Consider the following 19,174-nt stretch of genomic DNA (forward strand, 5'->3'; position numbering starts at 1 on the left):
GAAATGGTATCCTCGGTGCATTTATTGGTGGGTGTACTCCCCTGATATTAGGGGGGTCAGGGGGCTCTCCCCTGGAAATTGTTGAAATACAGGCATGAAATGGTGGCCTCTGGTGCATTTTTAGGTCTAAATTTTGAGGTATTGTAGGGGTACGTTACTCCCCTCTTGATTTGGTGGTCAGGGTGCTCTCCGCTTGGAAAATTTTGAAATACAGGTATGAAATGGTGGCCTCTGGTGCGTTTCTGGGTCTAAATTTTGAGAGAAAAATATTCCTTTGCCAAAATAGTAGGGTGCATCTTTGATGAGTATAGGTCACTTCTCAGCCAACTGGGGCGGGGGGGGGGATGTGCACGTGCCTCCTCGGCCCGGACCCGGGCCTGATCTAAGGTAGTTAAAAGCAAACAATGTTTGCCAGACCTTCGCAAATTAAAATTCAGTATATATTTACACAAATGACAAAAATGTTTGTATCACTACTATAGAAAAATAAATTCTAAAATGTATAATTTCTCATCAAAAAATTATCTCATTATAATGAAATATGGTGGCAAACAACAAGGGATAAAATCTCAAGTAATACTATAATGTGTAAATTACTTTAACGCGTCGATTAACAAAGGTTGCAATATCTGATAATTTTCCTTGAACAGATTTTAAAACAATATCACTCAACATGTATATCAGTCACTTGAATGCTAAGTGGCTATTGAAAATAGAGTTAGCAACTATGGAAATAAAGGCTCCAAGTCCACTTTTTGCGTCCTCAGATTGTTTCGTTTCATCATTTCTAGAAGAACCAGAATCTTTTTCATTATCAGCGTTTGATGCTGCACAAAGTCCAGATGTTACTGTAACAGGCTTAGTTTCTGGAATACAAATAAAAAGTAGTAACACTATAACAAAACTGGTCTTAAAACAAACATGGTGCATATAACAAGTAATTTTCAAATTTACTATCTTGGAAAAGATGACATATTTGCCATGTACTAATTACTAGTATACTAGACAAGGGACACAATGGTTCATCTCAGCTAAATGTCATATAATAGATGACATATTTGTCACGTACTAATCATACTACACAAGGGACATTAATTCGTTACCTCAACGTAATGTTATGGAATAGATGACATTTGTGCAATGTTCTAATAATGCTAGATCAGGGACATTAATTTGTCACCTTGGCGTAATGTTGTAGAATAGATGACATATGTGCCATGATCTAATTATTTTTGGAATAGGGACGTTAATTCGTCTCCTCAACGCATGAAGCGGTTAACCGATTCATCCATGCAGTTAACCACTTTTTGTGCTGATGACAAATATTTTGAAATATTAAAGTGTAATCCCTACTGAAATTTGCCTGAGTGAAAGGCGCTATGCAAACTTGTACACACGTCTCTTAAGTAAAGAAACTACAATGTATATTTAAGTTATTGGACCCATAACGGCACTGGGTGATTTCCATGCGACTATGTATTCTCGTGGGGCGATTCGGCATTCTTCCGTCTTAATAAGTCTGAACGTGTATCGGATTTTCCGTAAAACTGAGAGTATGCAAAAAAACACACACAGGGAATGCTTTAGTTGTCATTACGAGAGCACTGCCTTAAAACAATTACTATTTTACGCTTATATACCTGTATAAAACGTACCAGAATGTAATCCTGAATCATGTGAAAAGATTTTGTCGTCATCAGTCTTATTCTGAAGTTCTTCAGTCTGATTCTGAAGAAAAACTTTTCTGTCAGGACTTGGAGTGTTTTCTGACGGCGTTGTATGACCGGATTCTGACTGTATGTATTTTGGATTTGTCTGGTCTGGATCAAGTGAACCTGCAGACACTTCAATACTTTCATCTTCCTCAAATGATCTCACAGAAAGCATTGGCACATCTTTGCTTGCCTCGAGTGTGTCTGGTCTTGACTCTAATCGATCATTAGCATTTTCTGCACCAGTACGTAAAGTCAGTTGAAAGGTATCCATGCTCAAATCGTTATCATCTGAAATACTGATGTGGTTTCGACGAGTGGGAAGTTCTCCAGCTGCATCGTTTTTTCTGTCATTGTCCATGCTGGAAATAGCTAGCATTTGTTCAGATGATCCGTCAACTTCGTCCATCATTCCTGTTTGGCCTGGCATTCTTTCTGATGGGACTCCGTGTAGTACCGCCTGCGATCGGTCGCTTGTTCCTTCAGGAAGTATATCTTCATCTGCAGTACTCGAATCTCCACCGACAGATAAAAAAGACTGGTCTTCTGTGTAGCTTGCGTCTGAAACAAAATTCATACACTTCGCTCTTAATGACATATACTTAAACTAATTTAAAGGAAATATGTGATTTCTTTATATATCCACCACAATAAAAATTTGATATATTGCGCATTTCAAAGGAGAAGGTTCACCTTTGCACCAAAATGGCCTAAAAACAGAAAGTCTGTAAATTTAGTAAATAACATGTTTTCTTTCATCAAGTAGTATTGTTTTATCAAACTGCACAAAATATTTTACAATAAATTCATTATAGAAGAAAATATCAGACATACCTGAAAATAATTTTAACATTATGGGTATGGGAAACCTTCAGTTTTTAATCTAATTTTCAAACATATCTGAAATTTTTACTATGAGCACAGCCGTCGACCACAATAAAAAAATAACCATAAATTCTGTGAAATAAGGTGGACCAATGGTCAAAATATTTTTGTGGTCCTCGAGTGTGCTCACTACTAAAAACATTCCCATATGACCTAAATATGGTAAAAATTGCCAGTTTTCTCAAAATTCTGCGATTTCAGCAATATTCATTGACATGTTGTGAACAAAATAATAAATCTACTTATAAAAACTAAATTCCTTATAGTAGATAGACATTTTGGTAGCAAACAATATATAGTTCTTGCAAATTACAGTCAATTTGAAAATTTTCAAAAGTGCATAGGCCATATAAGGCTAAAGTGAACTTTGTCCTTTGTTATCACAAACTTCACTCCCCAAAATTAAAAATGTGTAAAACGTTGCAAACTACAGTCACTGTTCGGATAATCTCTTACAGGTCTATTACTACGCTCATGCGTGTAAATTGCATTCTTACGCGTAACTACAAATAACAAATTGATTTCACCGAAAAAAAAAATACAGTTTTCCACCTGCAGGTTTTAACTTTTCTCTTACTCATTTGTTCTTAACTTGCAATTTATTTTTCATTTCAAATTTGCATAAATGGAAGTTTGAACGCGGCTACATGGAAATTACAATTAACACAGACAGAACAAGAACGGAATCTTTAACGGTCGGTCCATAACCAAAGCTCAACCTCCTAAAATTGGTGCAATTTGGTGGTAACGTAAATTTCGCAAAGAAAGAAGTGAACGCGATACGGGCATCTGGGTACGAATGCTTCAGTTTAGGCCAAGTTTGAGATGTCATATCCATACCCTGATGCCAGTTGTCGAAAATAATATTTCGTTGGAAACGAACAGGCCTATACATATAGGGTGTCCAGTGAGGTGCGAACTAGGTTGTCAGCGATCAAAGTCATAGGTCAAAGTCCGTTGATATTCCCAGAAAAATACTTTTTGCGGCAGTCTTAGTGGATTCGGGGATAAACGGACTTTCTTAGCTAATCAAAATGATACCATTAGAGCAATTTCGGTTCTTTGGTCAAACCCGACAGATTGGTTTGAACCAGCACACTTCAATATAAGACACGTTTGGTCACCTTATGAGAGCTTTTTTAAGCAGTGACAGTATCCTATGATTTGATTCTTGAACTGTTTAAATGTAAAACAAAGACATCTACCTACAAATACATAATGATAAATGCGCAGGTTTCCATCTGGTTTGACATTCGAACACATTAAAATCTAACATAGTGTATAACTAAACAAACTTTAATCAAAATAGCAAAAACGTCTACTCTGAACACTATTTCGTCATTTTCTAGTCAATAAAATGTGATCAAGATCAAACGTATAATAGGGACATAACGTAAAACGACAACTTGTATTGAATGGTATATAAGGTAATATATAATATGGACAGGAGAGCTTTCAGTATGCAAATAAATTGTCTACATCGAATGACAACAAAGTGAAACCATTTGACAAAGCCACGATCTAGAGCTATCTCGGTTATAAATAGCACAGATCTACACTAACATTTATTTGACATGTATCGTATAGGTTGCTGTACTAGTTATAAAAAATCAAGATACTGCCAAAACAGCGATGTAGAAGCATGTCGCAATGAAGACAAAGCAGGAAGCGCTAAGATATGCTATCGTACGGTCACAATCGTCAAAGCGTTGCCTCGTGTTCTCGCCATCGTACCTTCGCGCTTTCGCGTTCATAGGGATCAAACGTTGGCCCAAACAGACCACTGTAGTTAACATCATCTGGTCTTGTAATTTCTATGTGGCCGGGAAGTGGTATTGCAGTTATCCTTCTAAATTCTACCTTAATTACGTGTAAGCTTTAAAATGTTATTTGTACTTGTTAGTCTATATGTATGTTTGCTGTGTGCAGGCTGACACATCATATAATAACGAAATCAGATAAAATACAAAATAACGACTTAATATTTGCATTATGATTAAAATGTGTTCCAAGAATGAAATTATACAATTAGGAGTTAGCAGTAGACGAAGTGAAGAACGAAATTTGCTTTTGAATGAATTAATTATTAATTGAGTGAATTAACTATCCAATATGTACATACGGGAGAAAGAAGATGGCATTTGCATTATATGCAAACTCAAATTCTGAGTTTCAACAATCAATATACATACATGAAAGTTAGAAATAACCAATTTACAATATGCAGTACAGCAATAAGTATTTTGGCTTATAATATATACCCTACATATTTCTATAAAATGTTATTTGTACTTGCTAGTCTATATGTTTGCTGTACATTATATAAAATACGAAATCAGATAAAATACAAAATAACGACCTAATATTTGCATCATCATTAAAATGTGTTCCAAGAATGAAATTATACAATTAGGAGTTAACAGTAGACGAAGTGAAGAACGAATTTTGCTTTTGAATGAATTAATTATTAATTCAGTGAATGAATTATCCAATATATATACCATTTATTTATTTATTTATTTGGGTTTTACGGCGCACCAACACAGTAAAGGTTATATGGCGCCAAACAGGACTACAAATTTTGGTTCCACATCTCATTTACATCGAAATAAAAACATGAGGTATGGAATCAAAATTTGCATACCTGCTGGAATCACAGTGTTACTGCAAAACCAAGTGTTAAGACCCTATTAGTCGCCTCTTACGATCATGCATGGGTAAAATATACAAGGGAGAAAGAAGATGGCATCTGAATTATATGCAAACTCAAATTTCTGAGTATACATTTTGTACATACTTGAAAGTTAGAAATAACCAATTTAAAATTTGCAGTACAGCAATAAGTATTTTAGCTGATAATATATACCCTACATATTTCTTACGAAATTCCTTCCTATCACTCCAAGACTGCTCTTCAGAGTGTGCACGTGGTTTCCATATATCACATGAATGTTTATGAGGTTTTGAAACAGCGTCTCATAATGTGATGCAACACACCAAGCAAAGCTTAACACATCGAACGTATATAAAAACGAATTTTCGTGCAGAATTTTGCAGGGAGTTGTAGTATGGTAAATTTTCAATATGTATATGTTAATAGATATTTGAGTCAACTATCAAGATCGTAAGCTTGAACATGCATTTTATCTTATAGAGAAAAAAAAACAGACAAGATAGACTGGCCTATACTGCAAACTGTTGTTCTGTGTACAAAATGTAATCACTTTGAAAAATAACAAGCTCATTTTAAAAGTCAATAATTGTTCTCTTTCCTGTATCCCTATCATGTGTCAAAGTAACAGGAGAGTGTAGATAAAGGTTATCCCCAATGGGTGAATTCCGTACGTAAGCAATTGAAAAAAAAGACACAATATGTAAAATACAAGCATGCTCGTGAAAATATATATGACACAAAAACCCACATACCGATATATACATGTAGTCAATGACTTTGCAGAGGGAACAGGTCAGAAGACAATTCTCAACAAGCTTAGTTCAAGTTTGGTTAAAGAACTACTTATCTTGAATTTTTTTCCCCAGCATCAGAATCAAAGAAAAATGCAGAGACTTCAGCTTTAAAAGGGCTGAACACTAAAAAATTGGTTCATAACCACTGTAATAAAACTTTTATAATCTTACAAAAATACATGGAAAATTTCCATGACCCTTTAGAAATCAGGTGTTGAGAAACTTTGTAAGGGAAGTGTCTTCATATAATGATAAAGTTTTAAAACCAAAATTTTAATTCCAACAGTAAAATTTAGTGAAATATTTACTTAGTGTATGATAGCAGTATTTTATAGAACTGATGTATATGAAGAGAAAGGGGGTAAAAGAATTACTGGAAATCATTTTTTGCCGGTGATGATTTGTAGATTTGTACAAAAAGTAGGCGGACCACTTCACTCTGATTAAATGTATTACAATATTCATTCTGACAGATGTGAGCAGAAAGTAGCAGGTCAACATGACTGTGGCTAGAATATTTCAGTTTTATGAGGTTTGAAAAGGAAATTGGGTCTTTTTGAAAAATATCAGAAAAAAATACACAAAAATGCTGTGCAGTCCAGAATAGATGGACTATTGTAAATGCACACAGGTTCAGTTACATGGTGTCAGACAGGGTCTTGGTTTTACCCGAGGTGTACGTCTTACGCCTGTGCCATGAACCCCTGTTCATTTACCGGGACCATCTATCCTGGCCGGGTAATTTGTCACTGATAATGCCGTATTTATAATGGTCCTACTTGGTGGCACCAGTTCAGAGACGGCAACTGGAATCATGGACTACACAGTTTTTTTTATGTATTTCTTCCTTATATTTTTTCCTTTTTTAGTCAGATTCCTTCATTGATTAAATAATTTCCTGCATATGGTTTCAGCTTTTGCTGGTACTCTTTCTGATAATTTTCAATTCTATCCATGTGTTTGAGATAAGACTTTTCAGATCGTTTCACACCAGAATGTTCACATTTCTGTATGGCAGAAGTCCCAATTCCATTGTTTAGTCTATGCTCAATGGACGCATGTCAGCCTCTAACATGACTGCCGTAATTCGTTCTTCGGTAATGAGGTACTCATGGAGCGATTCACAGACGCACATTTCTGCGTTCTAGTGAAAAGACACATTGCTTCTATAGAGGAGACACTAAGTTTTTGTAGCGTAATTTTGTCATTATTGTCCATATTCAGGTTGGCTGTCTGGTAGTGATGCAGGAACTTGGACCTCTGCCACAAGAAGTTTGAGTTGGAACCAGAGCATACGTAGGAGTGACGGGCACACTTACAGCAGTCTTCATCATAACAAGCCACAGTCGCATCCAGGACACTTGGTAAGACTTTCCTTATAGCTTTGATGCCCCCGTCCTTATCCTTACATAGTGCTTTAAGAGTCTTAACTTGTCAAATCAGTTTGAAGATTTTAAGGAGCTGCACATGTATATTGTTAACCGTTTGACATGTACTTAAAAGTTGCCTGCCAATTAATGGGTTTTTAAATCACACAATATATTGCAGATACAGATTTACAGATTGAAATTTAGATATAATGATATAAAAGGGTTGATTTTTTTTTCTTGAATTCTGGCATAAGTTTAAATATGCACTAAATTTTGTGTTTTTAGATTACTATCACTACACAAAATACAAAACCTTTATTTCATTCAATCAGTCATACGTTTTAAAGAAGTTATTTTAATTTTAGTTTATCTAATGCTGAAATTGTCATTCTCAGAATTGCGGCGAAATAATATTTTCACCTGTCTACAATTTGTCACATGAATGACTTAGAATTCCAAACTTCGCCAGTTTTTGCTAATATATCTGAACACCACAAAGTATTATCTGGGTTCAACCAAGATTTCGGGCTACATAGGTAATGAGGTATAAATACAGTTATTTGTCCATCGTTACCAAACTAAAGGAAGAGAATCCAAGAGAAAAGCAGTTCCTCATTTCACAATATATTTGATTGAAAACAGATATCCCGAGCTTCTGAAAGTAACCGATTTTTTATAGAACTGATGTAAATGAAGAGAACGGGGTGAAAATTGCTAGAAAGGCATGAATTCGTTTGCAAATGACTGTGGACTTGTACAAAAAGTAGAGTGAAAGGCTTCTCTCTGGTTAAATGCAACACACTATTCATTCTGACAGATTTCAGGAGAAAAGTAAAGGAAGAATAGATCACTTAAAAGGGATTATTGTCTTTCTCTCAAATATATTTCTAAAAAGGTACATGTATTTGCTTTTCCATTAAAGCATTGCATTGATGTATTTATACGTTACATTTTGTATTCTATGGGAAACTGATTGGGTCATTAGATCACAAAACCGGCCAAAATGCTATCGGGTTAGTAAATTTGACCGGTAGGTAATACTTTCTAAGCATTCTGGTTAACTCTATTTCTAAAATACAAAATAGACGTGTAAGAGGTAACTTGGTCGCTCTGATTTTAGTTGATCATTGAATGAATTTAAGCTATAGATTTAACATAAACTGACATATATAGCATACATACCTGTAACAGGGGATAATGATGTCTCTGAAGCAGGTTTGGTAACTAACTGCTGTTGTACCTCAGTGCGTAAGCGATTGTCACCTCGTTCTGTAACAGAAGCATCACAGTAAATTAAATTCTATATTATTCGTTAAATTGGAAAACTATTTTAATCTTAGTTTGCCGTTGCTTTAAATACATTTCTGTCCAGATATGTCCAAAATCAGAGCTTACTGTAGTCAGAAAGTTATAAATTGCAGAATGAAATCAAATACACGAAATTAAATCCCCCTGATTAAGTAGATTTTCTATTTATATTATCTTTACAATTAGAAATCATCGAACTCAAAGAAATATTAAATTAGTAAAGAATATCTGATGTACACAGAATGTGTAATACTCTTCTCCTGTCTCTGGCTGCAAGATTAAAGCTACCATTGATATTCCCATCGGGGTTCAACTTTTCACGCAATAGTAACTTACTAGTAAATTGTAAAAAAAAGCTCCTTTTGTCGGATATAACGCCACACCGACACAATTATATTGCGACTTTCCAGCTTTTAATGGTGAAGTGCCTCTAAGTAGAACCACCGACTGTCTGTAAGCCAGCTGGACGGCTTTCTCGTGTGAAGAATTCAACACTTCGAGCAAGGCTCGAACACAATCGGATTTTGCGGGATGATTTGTGATTTGTCAAAGTAAGGCGACCCTTGACACTCTGGATTAGAGTATTACAATATTCATTTGACAGATGTAGCAGAAAAGTACAGGTTAACATAGAAGTGTCCAAGAATTTCAGTTTTATGAGGTATTGCAATAGGAATTTGGCTTGGGTCTATTTTGAAAATATCAGAAAAATACACAAAAATGCTGTGCAGTCAGAATAGATGACATTGTAAATCACCAGGTTCAGTTACATGGTGTCAGACAGGGTCTTGTTTTACCCAGGGGTACGTCTTACGCCTGTGCATGAACCTGTTCATTTACCGGACATCTATCCTGCGGGTAATTTTCATGATAATGCCTATTATAATGGTCTCTTGGTGGCACAGTAACGGCAATGGAATTTCAATGACTACACAGTTTTTTTGTATTTCTTCCTTAATTTTTTCCTTTGTAGTCAGATTCCTTCCTTGTTAAAATTTCTGCATATAGTTCAGCTTTGTGTCTTTTGATAATTTCATTCTATCCATGTGTTTGAGATAAGATTTCAGATTCGTTTCATATCGAATGTTCACATTTCTGTATGGCAAAGTCCCAATTCCATTGTTAGTCATGCTCATATGGAGCATGTCAGCTCTAACATGACTGCCGTAATTCGTCCATTCGGTAATGAGGTACTCTGAGCGATTCCAGACGATATTTCTGCGTTCTCAGTTGAAAAGACACATTCTTCTATAGAGGAGACACTAAGTTTTTGAGCGTATTTGTGTCATTATGTCCATATTCAGTTGCTGTTGGTATATGCAGGACTGGACCTCTGCCACAAGGTTTGATTGGAAAGAGATAGTAGGAAGGACGGCACACTTAAAGAATCTTCATATAAAGCACAGTGCATCGACACTTGTAGATTTCCTTATAGCTTGATGCCCGTCTTTCTTACATATGCTTAGGTCTTAAATATCTGACATGAATGCGTTGGTTATTTTGCTTCTATTGCGGTATTTAGCCAGGAACATGTCGTCTGAAATGGCTCTACGCATGCGAATTGAGTTGCACATGTGTTGACAGGAAAGTCGTTCTTCCACATGATTTAGTGTCTAAGTGTGCATCACTTTCAGTGATTTGTATCACAACTGTTGTAAACGTCATTGATCAATCGTTCCTTGTTTAGTGCAACTGGGTACGATAAATTTTCCATTTCTTACACACTGACAGAGGGCATGTGTCCGTAGTTTGCTATGCAGACTGTCAACACAGACATGCTTCCTTCATTCCTTTACTTTCAGCCAGCCTTCATCATTTATTTGACCGTGGTTCATTAACTATTGAGAGGTTCAAGTTCACACTCAAAACTCTAGCCTAGATGACTTCTGCCGGCTTCTGTGGCTGGCATGGTTAGAGTTGTGCGATCCATGGCGTATTGATATGTTCATCGTTGCACAATCTTAAATATTTTTCAATCGCACTTTTCACCATGTCGTCTTGTTTGATTTTTACGTTGTGCGACTTATAAGAACTTTTATATGCGCTGAATCCTGAGTTATCACGACTAAGGTCATCTCTTTCCGATTATCTTAATAATCGCAATGAATGTTCCTTCCATACTCACAGTGGAATAGCATATTTGTAACCGCCCACTGATTGAGTCTAAACTTCGGCCAATTCAGAGCCAAGATGCTTCCGTCTCTTTCCTTAGTCGGTGGAAATGGCAAAGCTGGGGGTGGAGTGTCTTACCCAGAATTTCCATTCTTCAAGCAATTGGACGTTTGGTTCTTTGTATTCCGAGAAGTTGGCATTCATATGGCATTGCAAAGCTGTGCTGAATGCCTTAGTCATCTTCCTCTTGTAAACTAGTGTAATGCCTTCACATGGTTTTTAAATCTTCCTCCTGACTTGTACAGGTCAGTAGTCATATTTGTTTTCGGTTGTAACAACCGTGGAGCCCTGGAGAATCCCTTACAGTCAGGGGAGGTTAGTGTTGAGCAGTCTGTAGACATCTTGGTCTCCAGGGACAACTTGTCAGTGTTCACCCATGAAGTATAAGGCTGCATTTCGGGTTCACTTTGGATGCAGTCAGTTTCAATCCTTTGTTCGAGGAAGAACATGTATAACCCTTTGAAAATGTGTTTTCCTCTAAAAATGTTCAATAGTTTTATAAAGAGAGTAACTGTGAATTACTTTAATAATGGTGCTGTTCAATTGACAGAATAAGAAATGTGTAGATTTTTGCAGGCCTATGACAGGATGAAAGCTAACTAGCATTTGTCAAATCATTTGAGATTTTAGGGTTGCCATGTTATTGATTAATCCGTTGATGACTTAAGTTGCTGCATTAATGGGTTTTTAAACACAATAGATTGCAGGTACAGATTTCAGATTGAAATTTAGTATAATGATAAAAGGGTGATTTTTTTTTTAATTCTGGCAAAGTTAAATTGACTAATTTGGATTTCCTGCACAAAAATCACTTTATATACATTCAATCAATCATGATTTTTTTAAGAAGTTATTTTAATTTAGTTATGTAATGCTGAAATTGTCATTTTGATTGGGAAAATAATTTTTCACTTGTCTACATTGTACGAAGACTTAGAATTCTCAACTTGCAGTTTTTGTAAATATCTGAAACACCACAAATATTATCGGGTTCAACCAGATTTCGGGCTTACATAGGGTAATGTGGTACATATACAGTTATCTTGTCCATCGTTAACATACTCAAAGAGAGATCAGAGAAACAGTGTATCATTTTACAATTATTTGATTGAAAAATATCCCGAGCTTCTGAAAGTAACCGCATTTTTATAGACTGATGTAAATGAGAACGGGTTGAATTTCTGAAGCATGAATTCGTTTGCAAATGACTGTGGCACTTGTACAAAAAGTAGAGTGAAAGGTCTTCTGGTTAAATGCAACACACTATTCATCTGACAGATTTCGGAGAAAAGTAAAGAAGATTTGAATCACTTAAGGATTATTGTCTTTCTCTCAAAATATATGTCTAAAAGGTACTGTATTTGCTTTCATTAAACTTGCTTGAGTATTTATACGTTACATTTTGTATTTTATCGGAAACTGAGTGGTTCATTAGACAAAACGGCCAAAATACTATGGTTAGTAAGCTTTGACCGGTAGGTAATACTTTTAGTATTCTGGTGTAACTCTATTTCTAATACAAAAGACGTAAGAGGTAATTGGTCGCTCTGATTAGTGATCATTGAATAATTTAAGCTATAGATTTACATAACTGACATATATATGCATACTCCTGTAAAGGGGATATGATGTTCTACCGAGAAGCAGGTTTGGTACTAATGCGTTGTACCATCAGTGCGTTAAGCGTGTCACTGTTAGTAAAGAAGCTCACGTAAATTAAATTCTATTATTCGTTAAATGGAACTATTTTAATCTTAGTTTGCCGTTGCTTTAATACATTTCTGTATGATTGTCCCAAATCAGGCTACTGTAGTCAGAAAGTTATATTGCAGAATGAAATCTAATACCGAAATAAATCCCCTGATTATAGTAAATTTTATTTATTTTCTTTACCATTACGAAATCATCGAAGCTCAACGTAATATTAAATTGTAACAGAATATCTCATGTACCGAATGTTAATAATCTTCTCCTGTCTTCGGCTAGCAAGATTAAGTACATGATATTTCATCGGGTGTCGAATTTCACAAATCAGAAATACTAGTAAATGTAAAAAAAAGCTCTTTTGTCGGATATCAACGCCACACGACACATTATATTGCGACTCAGCTTTAATGTGTGAAGTGCTCTAAGTAACCACGATGTCTGTAAGCCAGTGGATGGCATTTCTCGTGTGAGAATTCACTTCGAGCAGCCGAACCCAATCGTGAGGTAAGTGATGAAGTAAGCGTACTGACACCGCGACGGCCATCATTAAAATACGTAGTTAAAAACAGAACTAGTTAAATAGAATTCCAAAATGTCGCTTCTAACGATCATATAGCAAGTTTGTGTGATATGTATGGATAGGGACCACAAAAATTGACAAACAATTAACAAACCGGAAATACACGCAAGCAAATAATTTATCGATTCTGAGGACCGTGAAGTCGTGGCAATAGTCACTACGAAGAGATTAAACGTTGTAGTGACAAACATGACCATCTTCCAAAGCTAAGAATGTAAATAAACGCACGGAGCCGTCCAACTGTTAATGCTTCTCAGTTGTCGCAATACCGCATTGAGTGTACGCACACATGACGTACACTATTAATTATATATGTAAAGAAACCTTTATCAGTATATAGTCACCAATACGTGCGTTCACCCAATGGGGGATTTAGTTGCGTTATCATTAGGATCAATACTTTAATGCTATAATTCACTTACTGTAATCAATGAATACTTCACGACCCGTGGTAACGGATGACCCAATGTCTGTAAGAATGAAAAGCTTTAGAAAGAATACTTAAATACAGTTGAATGAGTATCTTGAGTTTTAATATTGATTGTTTTTAACATACAGTATTAGATAATTATTATCCTTATCAATGGGAGTAAGTCTACATGCTCTTGCATATGTGTTAATAATGTCAACATATTTCGAGTTCAAGAGGGTTGGTGTTTGTAAATAACGAAACGTTCATAAGTGAAAAATTCTTCGGCTTGTTTTTAATGACTGGTAATAAATAGTCGGATCAGGCAAGAAAGCACTTACCTTTTTCAACCGCTCAAAACATCTTTTGTTTTTGCTTTCCCATTCACCTGCATTTAATCCTTTTATGAGAGTTATTTACATTACTCACTGAGTGACTTATTATGTTATGTTAATGCAATAGTATCAGTTGTGATGGTTTCACAATCTAAAAGGTTAAACGTGCTTGTTTGAATATTAGCTAATTGGACTGAACTGAGTATCAGACTAAGGTTTTTTGTTTCTGATAAAATCTTAAATAATCGTCAAATATGTACCCTATACAATTTACAGTAAAGCAACCATAACCACCCATAAATTTTTTATCTAAATGATCGACACAATCAAAGCTAACTGATAACTTCTGTACTCGTTCTCAGGTTAGTATATATGAATTAAAATCAAAACTCATATTTGACGTAGTCTGTATGCACAAAAATATTCACAATTCCTAAACACATGTCTGTATTAAACATCTACTTTCGTTTTAAGGTACACTTTCGATTTGACAGTTTCCAGCCTTAGATGCGAATTTATTGGAACACATAGTAGACCTTTTCAAAAATTAAAGCCCTGCTTTCCTTTGCAATAAAATTCTATGAGGATTTTGCGAAAAAGACTCTCTTGAACGGATAGTTTTAAATTCAGCTATAATGTTCACTGGTGTCTTTACCTTTAGTAGCAGGGTCACTTCGGAATTTGACCCGTCTTATTTGTAATAATTCGAATCGTATTTTGGATGTCTGTAACTTAAAGTAAGGGATACATGATTGTTAATTCTTTAGAAATTTAACAGCTTGATGTCAGTGTAAATATGTGCTAGCTTTATATGAATCGATGAGTCATCTATGCGCGAGATATTCTATCATGATGGGTCCATGTTGTTGTTGATACTCGGAACATTTGCTATTTGTAAAAAAACGGATGGTAGGCCCCTTCTATTAAATCCTGAGTTCAGTAGACTATTAAATTTAGGGTAAAGAATTGGACTTCATATTGTCCCTGCATACGGGATCATTGCAGCTGTTCAAAAGTGCAAATTATTTTGGCATGCTATATTATGTGTAAAACTTTCGTTTGATAATTTCGTGTATTCTTGTACGAGAGTCTTTGATCTTATCATAGTTAAAAGCACAAAACATGCACACAATTTTAAAGGCCACCAGATTTGCTCTATTAGGGAAGTGCAATATTACGACTCGCTACATGTAAGCCTGGACGTGCCCAAAATGTTCGAATCCAAGTGTTTCCTGCTACCTTTAGACTGCATGCGAGTCTGGGAGAAATTCTCTCACATTGAAAGTGCACACGCATTGAAAGTACACATTAAACCTAGTTTACCTCTAGGCAGTATAGTTTACCATACACTCCTCAAAGCGTGCGTATATCCAATAGGTCAGGAACTACTATTAATTTCTCGGAAGGCTTCGGATATAAGAAATACTCTGGCACATACCCCAAAAACGAGAGATTACAATTAAAATATAACTCTTTTGATAAGATTACATGTCAGACACAGAAAAAAGTAGTATTATTCTAAAATAACAATATTTAGTCAGACACTTGTAAAATATTCTAAGTTTCACGGAAAACATTGTATTGCTTGATTTTGACACAAACATTACTCTTTCTGTCCAATTAGCTAATGTCTCATTGACTCTTTCGGGTTTCCCTATACTTTTTTTCAACCAATCCAAATGCGTGTTTCAATCAAAATACATGATCTAAAGAGAATATAAAATTTGAGTATACATGCAATTCAGCTATAATAATTTTAAAGATGTGTTATTTTTACTCTTGTACTATTTTATGTATAGTATGTCACAGTGTCTAAGGGCAACTGTATTGAAAATATGAAATAAAACTGCATTTGCTCACTTAAATGAACACTATGAAGTCAATGTTGATGCCACATGTACAAAACTCCTCCTGTATTGAGTTCACACAACCCCCTTTAAACATACTTGCACTATCAAGCATAAACACTGCAGGAGGGTGCAGATTTTTTTCCCCACCCTTCACAAAAACAGTGTTTTTCATCCTTGTCAGCGCATTTTCTCATCCTAAGGGACTACTGAAAGTGACTTTAGCATTTAATAGGCAGTAAATGAACATTAGCTTATATTTAGATAGAGATTACACGCTATAAGCATTATCATATACCTTAAAGGTCTTCCCAGCAGACCTCTATTACATTGTATTCGTCAGGTCAGTTTGGGCCACAGGGTCATACATTCAAGCTGTTATTACCTTAACATTTCCCCTACTAAATTTTTAAAAAGGAATGGTCTATCGTACCATTTATTAGTCGAAGGGGTGTTCACTTAAAATTTACTGACTAAATAGCGGGATGTACACTTATCTGCACTGGTCGCAAAGGCAGAATCGCCTACCGCCAGCAGGGTAAAGGTTAAAGACAGCAAAACTTGCAAAAATGATGCAACTGTAAATAAGAGGAATGATATCTTGCCAAGAAAATTAAATTTCCTCTTGATTTACTCTCGAATAAATGACTGTAAAACATCTTTAGAATGCCACTTTTTGGTTATTTTCACAAAATTTTAGACAATGAAAGCCTAAATACATAATTATGAACAAATTATTGCAATTAAGAATGCCTGTCAAACTACTTTTACATGAAAATTTTACTGCCAAGCTCCAAAGACCTCAATGAAAGTTTTAAAAGCTGAAATATAAGCATTGTAAACAATTAAAAGGAGATAATTAACTTCTAATTTGTGCCACTGTTTAACATCTGATAATTCCTTGGTTCAATTTTGGTATTTTTTTTCTGATAAACTTACTAACAATGAAACACTGAAAATAAGTTATATACATGTAATATGTACACTATATAAATATATCTAGCTGGAAAGCAAATAGACATAAATGAACTTATCCAGAAATAATTTTGTTCAAATGACAAATATTTTTCCTGCACAATCCAACAATACAGCACACCAAAGACTACTATTTGACCGTCAGAATACCTAAATAATGTAACTTGGGGCTGAATACTTTAAAATTGTAAATAAACTAACTATATTTTGTAACATGACTTCCAACTGAACAACACCTTTTACTGAATAAGTGATTCTCTGATTCTCAGACAATTGTTGTCTTGACGAGCCTAAATTGCAGAAGTGTGTTCTTTCATGTACAATTTTTGACAATTATTTTTGAGCCGCAAGCTAAAAGATGTTTTGATGTTGAAGTTTCAATGTTATTCCTGTTTCCAACTCGGGTTTTTAGCAACTGAATCAATACAAAAAAAATCAGAAATAAATTAAACCATTATCTGCAGTCACATAAAAGTGTGTGTGGGGGCGGGATGGCGTCCCACAGACTCTCGATAGCTTCAAGGAAAAAGAAAAAAGTTTCCATATGTAATGTAGAAAGTTTTAAGAGCAAATTTTAAGTATTACCTGTTTTAATCAGTACATATACGAAAAATCTTGCAAACGTGAAGTTTTGTGAATCAACCCCCAGGTATTTGAATGTTTGACAAAGTTGATATCTCAACGTTTGACATAATTTATATTATACTATGTTCAATTGAACTTACTATTTATGCCAAATTTCGGATTTAAACTACATGTACTTCGGAGTTTATTTCGTGTGAAATAGTTTTCTTTGCTGTGACGCTAGATGGTGTTACTTTCATGACAGGTATATTTGAGGTAACAAAACAATTTCTCGAAAATAAAAATTATGTTCTGTCTACATAAGATGACATGTTTCATACCTCGATGTACTTAGTGTACTTGGCGTAGATCAGTCGCTTGCAAAATAGGGTTACATTATGCTTTTTGCTATTTATTTTTTGTTGTTTCTGTTACAGTAATCAAGGGACATGTAAAATATTCGCAATTTTATATTTGTACCAACACTTCCATTAATCAAATATAATTGCTAAAGTAAATAGTTAAATTCAGTAATCTTGAAGATATCTCAAAGGTAGCACGTTAGAGGTCAGTCTCTAATAGGGGTCAGTCTCCAAGGGTCAGTCTCTAATAGGGGTCAGTCTCCAAGGGTCAGTCTCTAATAGGGGCCAGTCTCCAAGGGTCAGTCTCTAATAGGGGTCAGTCTCCAAGGGTCAGTCTCCAATAGGGGTCAGTCTCCAACAGGGGTCAGTCTCCAATAGGGGTCAGTCTCCAACAGGGGTCAGTCTCTAATAGGGGTCAGTCTCCAATATCCAAAGTATATTACCGATAAAAGGAAGCCGCTAAGTAAAGCATTTAAGGATGCAAGGACGGCGGGAAAGAAGACATACTTCAGATACGATAAACTTTATATCGATGGAAACGAATATATACCTCCGTCACAACCAGAGGCACGGGTCTAGGGGTTACATGAGAGTGGTATTGATATCATATCATGGAACATAGAAGGATTGACAAAAGCGAAGCTGTCATGCAGTGAATTTGCTGATTTTATCTCAAATTATCATATTGTTTGTTTATATGAAACTTGGACGAATAAAAATTCTAAAATTGACCTATGTGGATATAGCAATCCGATACACTATCCTATAGAAAGGTTCGGCATCGTCGCGCAAAAAGATCAAGCGGTGGCATAATAATCGGTTAAATTGTAAAAAGCCATAATGTCGCTGTTTTATGGATAAAATTAACAAAAGACTTCTTTAAAATTGATAGTGGCTGGTATATAGCAGTTACATACTTACCACAAGATGGATCGCCAATGCATGAATTGTACGATGAAGATATATTCAGTCTGATAGAAGACGAAATTAGGCAGTTTTCACAATTACGACGAATAATGTGGATAGGAGATTTAAAAATTGTAGAGTCGGACAGAGGAGTGATTATATTGAAAACGAGCGTATAACGGACCTGGATTTTAATGACGTCATAAATGATGTCCCGTCTAGACGGATATCTATGGATTATACAAGCTACCGTTTTGGAGTTAATTTCATTGACATTTGCAAGTCCAAATATATGTGTATATATAAAATGGTCGATCGGAGAACAGCGACAAAGGCACTTTTATATGTTTTACACATAATGGAGAATTTTAAAGCCTAATCGAATATGTTATAACGTCATAAAGCAATTTTAAGTTCGGAAAAACTTAAAAGTGCATGGTAATAATGAGTACTCGAACCAAGCACCCATATCATTCGACATAACTGTTGATACTTGTACAAAAAGCATTTATCAAACAAGGGAATTTAGTAAATGGAATGAAAGGGATAGATTGAGTTTTCTAAATGTCCTTAT

At 35.3% G+C, this 19,174-nt stretch overlaps 1 protein-coding gene across 1 annotated transcript; it reads right to left on the reverse strand.

The window, feature by feature from the left end:
- Positions 1-567: 567 nt before the first annotated feature.
- On the reverse strand, positions 568-8,765 carry LOC123546383 (uncharacterized). Its single transcript, XM_053550704.1, has 3 exons — positions 8,618-8,765; positions 1,656-2,273; positions 568-866 (listed from the first exon to the last, which is right to left on the reverse strand). The coding sequence occupies exons 2-3, from the start codon at positions 2,140-2,142 to the stop codon at positions 685-687; spliced, it is 669 nt and encodes a 222-aa protein (XP_053406679.1). The 5' UTR covers positions 2,143-2,273; positions 8,618-8,765; the 3' UTR covers positions 568-684.
- Positions 8,766-19,174: the final 10,409 nt, after the last annotated feature.

The sequence above is a fragment of the Mercenaria mercenaria genome, chromosome 9 (assembly GCF_021730395.1).
Source record: "Mercenaria mercenaria strain notata chromosome 9, MADL_Memer_1, whole genome shotgun sequence".
In the NCBI taxonomy this organism is placed as follows: domain Eukaryota; kingdom Metazoa; phylum Mollusca; class Bivalvia; order Venerida; family Veneridae; genus Mercenaria; species Mercenaria mercenaria.